The sequence below is a fragment of the Arachis ipaensis genome, chromosome B08, assembly GCF_000816755.2.
Source record: "Arachis ipaensis cultivar K30076 chromosome B08, Araip1.1, whole genome shotgun sequence".
In the NCBI taxonomy this organism is placed as follows: domain Eukaryota; kingdom Viridiplantae; phylum Streptophyta; class Magnoliopsida; order Fabales; family Fabaceae; genus Arachis; species Arachis ipaensis.
The window spans coordinates 14,878,498-14,887,416 of NC_029792.2; the positions used below are offsets into that span (position 1 = coordinate 14,878,498).

Sequence of the window (8,919 nt, forward strand, 5' to 3'; positions counted from 1 at the left end):
TAAACCAACAAGAATCTTTTCGTACAAAAACTTTGGTTGTCACTTAAGCAAACCCAATAAAATTTATAACCGAAGTATTTAAACCTTGGGTCGTCTCTCAAGGAATTGCAGGGAAGTATTATTTATTATTGGTTATGAAAAGTATCTTTTTGGGTTTTTGAAATAGGGAACAAGGAAATAAATTGGCAAGAAAGTGAATTAATAATTATGAAAACCCTTGCAAGGTATAAGAACTGGAAACTCATCCTAGTCATCCTTATCAATTGTGATGAGAATTGTTTATTGCTCCCACTTAGTTAATCCTTACTAAATAAAGGAAAGTCAAGTGGACTAATCAATGAGATTCCTCAAGTCCTAGTCAACTCCTTTCAACTATTCTTTCATCTTCAAGGGTCTCTCCTACCGCTACCCTTAGGGCCTCCTCTAGCTTCTTATGAAGTATAAATTCGTGAAGATGATTCCTTCTTTCTTGTTCCATATCAATAGCATAATTGGGATCATCTTGCTCTTAGATTGATGGATGTGGGTGCTCTTCCATGGAGGATGGTGATGGGATGGAAAGATCATTATGTGGTTGAAAAAGAAGTGCACTAGAGCTTGAGGGTTGAATATTGGAGGTAGAGAATTGGTTCATACGGGATATAAGATTTTGGAGTGTAGAGGTGAGACCAATGATGTTAGAGATGAGTGTGTTGTTATCCAATGGAGGTTGGGGTGGATAGGAGGGTTCATTTGTTGGGAGAGATGGCTCATAATACGAAGGTTGTTCTTCTTGATAAGGATATGGAGATGGTGAATATTGAGGTGGTGGTTCTGGGTGTGGTTCATATGGTGGTTGGTGTGGTGGATAAGGATTAGGATCATATTGAGGTGAATAGTGTAAAGGGGCTTATGAGTATGGTAGTTCAAAGGTCTGTTGGGGAGGTGGTTCATAAACATATGGTGGGGCTTGTTGGTAACTACAAGGGGTCCACCATATTCATCATCTTGATATGCACCCTGGAATGGCTCTTGACCATAGTAATTTGGTGGAGGTTGGTTGTCACGAAAAGGTCCACCATAACTATTGTCTTGGTATGCATTATATAATGGTTGTTGGTTATAGCGCATTGGAGGGGGTTGTTGCCAAGAGGGTTGATCAAATCCTTGTGGCTCCTCTCATTTTTTATTCTTCCAACCTTGATGCCTGTTCTCATTATAGCTTTCATTCCTTACAACAACATTGGAACCAAACTTAAAATCAGAGGGGTGAGAATTCATAGTATCTAAAGAAAATAAAAACTAATAAAAATTAATGAAAATAAACTCCTAAAACTAGAAACACTAACAAAGAAACGAAAAAGCAAATATTTACAATAACCAATAATAAGGCACACGTTTGCAATTCCTCAGCAACGGCGCCATTTTGACGATCGGATTCTTGCTAGTAAAGAATTTCATAAAAGTAATCATGTTGTAAGTGTAGTTCCTAAACCAACAGAGAATCCTTTCATACAAAAACTTTAGTTGTCACTTAAGCAAACCCAATAAAATTTATAACCAAAGTATTTAAACCTCGGGTCGTCTCTCAAGGAATTGCAGGAAAGTATGATTTATTATTGGTTATGGAAAAGTATCTTTTTGGGTTTTTGAAATAGGGAACAAGGAAATAAATTGGCAAGAAAGTAAATTAATTATCATGAAAACCATTGCAAGGTATAAGAACTGGAAATCTCATCCTAGTTATCCTTATCAATTGTAATGAGAATTGTTTATTGCTCCCACTTAGTTAACCTTTACTAAATAAAGGAAAGTCAAGTGGACTAATCAATGGGATTCCTCAAGTCCTAGTCAACTCCTGAGGAAAGACTAGCTTTAGAGGGATCCAAATCAATCAGCAAATTCTAATTATCAATCAACAAAGGAGTTTGATAACTCAAGTGTCACAAATTACTCAACCAAAGCCAAAAGGGGAGAAATCTAAATTAAATTAAAAGCATCAATAACATAATTTGAAGAAAGCAATCATAAATCTGAAATACCTCAAATTGTATTAAATAGAAAGTCAAATTAAATATGAGAATTTATAAACCAAATAGCAACATAAAGTAATCAATAAAGGGAATAAATAAAAAAGTAGAAGAGAAGTTAAATTAAAGGAACATTGAACCTGGAATTGAAAAGACGAAGAAATCCTAATCCTAAAACCTAAGAGAGAGGAGAGAGCCTCTCTCTCTAAAAACTACATCTAAAAACCTAAAATTGTGCTAATGAGAATGTGTGTTGAGTCTCTGCATGTTCTCTGGCTCTAGTCTGTGTTTCTGGGCCGAAAACTGGGTCAAAACCCGGCCAGAAATTGCCTTCAGCGTTTTCTGTTAATTCTGCAGATCGCGCATGTCACGCGTACGTGTCAGGCACGCGCACGCGTCGTCTTGCAGAACTCCAATCCACGCGTACGCGTCAGGTACGCGCACGCGTCGCTGTGAAAATCTCCAGATCACGCGCACGCGTGAGCCATGCGTGCGCGTCGATGCTCGCTAGTTGTCTCCTTTATTTCTTGTGCTCCTTCTATTTTTGCAAGCTTCCTCTCCATTCTCTAAGTCATTCCTCCCCTATAAAGCCTGAAACACATAACACACAGATCACGGCATCGAATGGTATAAAGGAGAATTAAAATACACAAATTAAAGACTTCTAGGAAGCAAGTTTTCAACCATAGAATAAAATTGGGAAGGAATTGTAAAATCATGCAAATCATATGAATAAGTGTGCAAAGACTTGATAAAAACTACTCAATTGAGCATAAGATAAACCATAAAATAGTGGTTTATCATTGCGCTTTTCTTTTTGTGAATTTGTTTTACCTGTTTTTCAAGACTCCTAGTTGAGTATTTTTTCCTTATTATTATGTATATATTTTTACTTTTAGAAGTCGTAATACCATACTATCTCAGTCTTATGACTTAAGCATAAGATTAAGTATAGTAGGGTGTTACAGTATTGTCCATTATAAAAATTTGAATTGGAACAGCTACATCCAGAATAAACCGAAAATATTATTAGTGTGAAACTATTGTATAGCACTAAATGAACCGAGCATTGTCCATTATATAAATTAAAATTTACAACACCTGCGTCTAAAATGAACCAAAAAATACTCCTCTAAACAAAATCAATGTACAATGCTAAATGAACCGAACATTGTATATATAAAATCAAATTCGAAAGACCTGTGTCTAGAATTTAGAGATTTCATTCAATTTAATTCAAAACACAGGCATCTAGAATTTAGCAATTGCATTCCATTCAATTCAATTCAAAATTGAATAATCCAAACCTCGTTCGTTTGATTCGATTCAGAAGAATAATTCAAATCGCTCTTATTCAACTGATTTGAAGTTGAATCATTCTTTGATAGGCTATTAAAATATGAAAACAAAGAAGATAAATCCTATGCAGATCGAAAAAGAAAACAAAGAAGAATAGGCAGAAGATAAATGCAATGGAGATCGAAGAAGCAAACGAAGAACAACGACAAATAGCATAGAAGAAAACGAACAAGAACGAGGAGCAACAGAGAAGAAAATTGCAATGCAGATCGAAAAAGGTTTACGTTGAGGAAGAAGGTTTACGTAATTACGTTTGTTAGAGATATAACCATTAGTGTTACCTTCTCCTATTAGCTTAAACTTTTGCGATGAGTGGTTTCATGACATGGTATCAGTCTATCAGAGCTCTATATCCAAAAAGTCAAGAGTTCGATCCTTGATGAATCCTAAAAGTGAAAAAAAAAATAGCAAATCAAGCAAAATCCCAAAAGTGATGTTAACATTTAATATTGATTATTGGGAGAACAATCCTTTTTTATTTTGCACTTTAATTTGTGATTAAATTGATCAAACTTTTATGGCAATAAAAACTTAAAAAGAGATATCAAACTACTTGATTTCACCTTAACTGATCCAAATCTTCATTGAGTTTATTCAATTTGAATAATGAAATTGGTACACTAGCAGAGCTTAACAAGTACAACTATAACAAATATTAATTTAATCATCATATAGAATATAAAATCTCAAGCAGAAACTAGGTGAGACAAGGAACCAAAATTACATATAGATTGTTAATTCAGTGGGGATGGAACCTAAGTTGTTTCCCTATGACTTCAATTGCATTATAAATATACAAATTTTGGATTGTCATTTCAGCAAGATAACAGAAATTAGGTGAGACAAGGAACCAAAAAATGAAAGAAAAATGATACACAAAATTACAAAAGATGATGCCAAGCATCAATAATTAAATCACTCAGGACTAAAATGTCTAGTTAAGACCATGGTCATATATCCAATGCCAAACACCAAAACTGAAAATATAACACAAAAATAAATGCAAAATAAAAAAAATAAAAAAAAAAAACAATATTCTACACATCATACATGTCAGCTGCACTATCTATAGACTCTTCTCTCCTGTGCTGAGAAACAGCAGTAACCTTGGTGTCTTGATTATCAACATCAATGGAAACTTCATCTGCTGTTGTTGCTGACAAGGACTTTTTGTGGTGGTGATGATTCCTGTGGTGCCGAGACTTCGCAATCCTCGTCAGCACCTGCACGATGTCCCTCATGGACGGCCGCTTCCTCGGAGCACGGTTGATGCACTTATAGGCAAGGGCCGCGACTTCATTGAGCTCTTGAAAGTCACACTTACCCTCTAGCCTAGAATCAACAATCTCCTCCCAACCAACTTTTCCATCCGTGTTCATTGCCGCCTAATCATCAAAGAAATAGTATTCATTAGGATAATAAAGGAATGAATTATGCATAACTTGTCTAGAATCTACAACAATGATCTTGACTTTGACATTGTTCACTTCAAGAGAGAGGTCTTACAAGTTCAACATATTCCATTAGACCTTGCTGTGGATTTCTTCCAGCTATAAGTTCAAAGAGCAACACACCGAAACTATAAACATCACTCTTCTTAGTGAATGTTCCCGAAGATATATACTCAGGATCAAGGTATCCAAAGGTTCCGCGAATTGCTGCCTGTTTATCTACCACCTCTTCTCTTGAAAGTCCAAAATCAGCAACCTGTTTGATTCAGAATTACATAGTAAGAAACTAAGAATCATCCTGAGTAACAACAAATGACTAAATTAACTACATATTTTCATGATCATTCTATCTGCGCGACCTTAATTCGTCTAAGTTTTTGTTAGTTACTATATTAATTCCCTTTTTATTTGCTACCATCACTGAGAAAGTACTTTCTGTGTGATGAAGGTGATGATTAACAAGAACATACCCTGGCTCGCATCGACTGGTCCAAGAGAATATTGTTAGACTTGATATCTCTATGGATTACAGGAGGAACTGCCTGAAGTGACAAAAAACAACAAGAACAAGAACAATCATGACCAAAATACACAAAGCTGAATGATCTTAGGGCTTATGAGTTATGACATGGATGATACTTACTCCATCATGAAGATATTCCAAGCCTCTTGCTACATCTAAAGCTATGTGCACCCTCAAATCCCAACCCAGCGTCCCATTCTCTTCGCCTGAGAAAGAGAAATAAAGAAAGTATTTATTCATTTGCTATTGAATATGCAATACAACAGTAAAGCTTGATAAGTAAGTGCTATATATTAATATATGTCAGATTAAATAAGAGAAATTCGGGGATTATGAGTAGAATCACTTGGTTCTAACAATGCCAGAAACTAAACAAACTTGGATCGTTGCCAAGAAAAGTGACTAACTAATGAAATTCAGGACTTACAATTTCTCAGACCAAAGAGAATAAAGATAGACAAAGACAAAAACAACTTACTGTACAAGTGGGAAGCCAAGCTGCCTTTACTCATGTAAACATATACAAGCATATGTTGCCCCTTTTCTGCACAATATCCAACCAAATTGACCAGGTTTCTATGATGCAACCTTCCCAACAACATAACCTAACCAATATTGACAGAACAAAAACAAATTACTCAATTGCAGAAAATAAAACAATATAATTCAGTACTTACATATAGTAATAAACATGGTTCCAATATTTTAACTCTTCAAAAGGATGGTTATACATTCATACATTTATCGAGCTAGAACATTTAGCATAAATTTCATCAATCAGAGTTTTGTTATGAAACATGGACTAATTCTGTTAGTGGAATTGGGTTACTCCATGGCTATAGTTGAGAAACTGTTATCAGTAACCATCTTTACCTCAGTGTGAAATTCTTTTTCCCCTTGCTTGGAATTTGTTGCAAGAACTTTAACCGCAACAGTCTCCCCAGTACACATCTGAGCTTTATAAACAGGACCAAAAGCACCTTGTCCTATGAGTGTTGTAAAATTATAGGTTGCTTTCTGCAAATCCCTAGAATGCAAATAAAAGCATTAAACAGAATGAAAGAAGAAAAGGATAATGGCATGTAAACCTCACTTACAGAATCCATTAGGGCATGGAAACCTCACTTACAGAATCCATTAGTGGACACCAAAGTTTTGAAACAGATTATGTAATTTATGATTAGATATGATCAGTCAAATGCCTATAGCAATCAAAGCTTCTATCTTAACAGCTATAATGGTAGGATTGGATCAAGCGCTTGCAAAAAGGGCACAACTTAAGACCAGAACTATTGCAGTGATTTAACACAATCCTACATGGACCATTTCACATTCCTCATACAAGTGGAAGAAAATAGATCAGAGGGCTGGTTTTCACACATAATCCCAAAGGACATTTTGATGAGGTGAGTTTTGCCACAACATTGATATGTCTCTGGCAAGTGTACTAGTTCGTACTAGTAATATAGCGAAAGTTCAGGATCTCTCAGTTTAAATTGCTATCTAGAATTCTAGACTACCGAATGAAAGGATCATCAGGCTGCATTTGAATCCTGTATGTGAGAAGAGATACTGAGATTTTGGACACAACTCATTTTTCTGAGACAGAATCCAAATGCAACCTAGGATTACTGCCTTGTGACTGGAGTTCAGTATCACAGGTACAAATCAAAGGCCCTGCTAAGTGGGAGCCTTGCAATATAATCCGGCCTACCATGTTCTCAACTCTTATGGCATGAAAATGTAGCAGAATTCACAGTAAATTCTCAAAACCAAAAAGAATAGGACATGAGAAAGCAAATTCACTACAGGAAGAAACATACTTGTAAGAATATTCTGGTATACCAGATGCTGAAACCATGCTACTCTTCTTAAATCCATCAAGCCAGAAGGACATGCCCCCATTTCGCGACGCGGCCTTCACAGGTGATTCTGGACCTAAGGTTGAGTCCGAGAGAATAGTACACGAATCGGCACCATTTGCGCGAATCGGTATGGTGGCTGCCCTCCTGGAACTGCTGTTCCCAATCTGTGAACGCTTCCTATGGTATCTAAAGCAGAAAAGTGCAGAAATTGCAAGAACAACTCCAATAACTACACCTATGGAGATCCCAATGATTAGTCCTGTTGATTCCTCTTTCATTTTCTCTATTCTTCTGCTAATCCCTATTGCTATTGATCATCCAGTCCATTGACAAACCTGTAAAATCCACCAAAAAGTTGCATTAGTCACATTCACACAACAAAATATATCAAATCAAAATGCCACTAGTAACTAAATCATGCGTGGTGCTTGGTTCATCATATTTGAATTGGTCAATCCTAGGCTAATTAATAGGACTCTCAATTTCAAGTTTCAAAGTCATTCACATAAAAACAAAGTCTAGAAACATTAAAAATCAAAGCTTGACCTTAGCATTACTTGGTTGAATTGAACAACCAAGCACATAATAATAGGATAAGAATAATTTACCTATACAATCCATCACACATCATGCACCCCCCAATAGTCAAATCCATAAAAAAATTTACAAAAATAAATTAAAAAAATCACTTTCACACAGCAAAAGAAAATCCAAAACTGATGCAAATGCAGTTCAATCCTTTATATCAAACACTTGATCTGCTTTTTCCCATTCATCCAAGATCAGAAAAGGCACAAACCCCATTAATGAAAATCCCAGCTTGGATTAACACAGGCATTTGACCAAACACAAAGAACACTTTTTTAACAAAAAATTGGCAACCCTTTTCTTTCTTCCCACTCAGCTTATTTTCTCAGCAACCAAACATGTCTATAGTACCAAAAGCAAGTACCTATATCTATATGTACTTCTTAAGCAGCCACAAAAAGACACAAAACAAAGCACGTTCCTTGAACAGTGTCAGAGACAGATCGAATTTGAAAACACTGACAGCAAAGAAGGTTCAGGTTTGACCCCAAAAAACGTGTTTCTAAGAAAACCATATAACCTTGAGAAATGAGAACACAAGCTCACCTGTTAAAATTTGGAAATAAATAAATAGCTAAATAAATAATAAGAAAGTAATGATGATGAAAAGCTGAACTGAAAGGAGTTGCGGGTTTTGTGGAACCGTTGCTAAAAGAGAAGTTAAGTGTAGTAACTAGTGAATGAGATTCCAAGAACAAAGATGAGAGAAAGGAATCTAAAGAAGAAGGAGGAGCGAGTTTTTTAGTTGCAGAATTTTGAGTTTGAGAAGACAAAAGACAAAAACAAGTAAAACTTGCATACATAAGCAGCATACTACAAAATTATAGCAAAAAATAAAATAAAATAATATAGATGCTATAGAATTAATTAAAATAATAAATCCTGATTAAAAAATTTGAGAATAAATTAGTCCTTCATGATCTAAATTTTGAAAATCTACAAATAGTCACTTCTTAATTAAATAAATAAATAAAGCATATCAATCTTTCCGTATAAATTCATATAAATATACATAAGTATGCTACCAAAAAGTTTGTATAAATTCCCTAACAAAGCTAATAAATATCATTTATAAATAATAAAATCTTTAAAAATAATAATTTTTATGTACTTCTATGTAAAAT

At 35.1% G+C, this 8,919-nt stretch overlaps 1 protein-coding gene across 5 annotated transcripts; it reads right to left on the reverse strand.

Moving 5' to 3' along the window:
* Positions 4,074-8,585, reverse strand: LOC107613476 (calcium/calmodulin-regulated receptor-like kinase 1). Of its 5 annotated transcripts, none has more exons than XM_016315485.2 (8): positions 8,342-8,585; positions 7,166-7,542; positions 6,216-6,369; positions 5,821-5,947; positions 5,463-5,548; positions 5,290-5,361; positions 4,875-5,075; positions 4,074-4,753 (listed from the first exon to the last, which is right to left on the reverse strand). In XM_016315485.2, exons 2-8 carry the CDS (start codon positions 7,483-7,485, stop codon positions 4,406-4,408), a joined length of 1,308 nt encoding a protein of 435 aa, XP_016170971.1. In that variant the 5' UTR covers positions 7,486-7,542; positions 8,342-8,585; the 3' UTR covers positions 4,074-4,405. The 5 variants fall into 5 exon arrangements, with proteins under 5 accessions (XP_016170971.1, XP_020964629.1, XP_020964628.1 ...); XM_021108970.1 differs by lacking the exon at positions 8,342-8,585 and adding an exon at positions 8,160-8,331; XM_021108969.1 differs by lacking the exon at positions 8,342-8,585 and adding an exon at positions 8,007-8,146.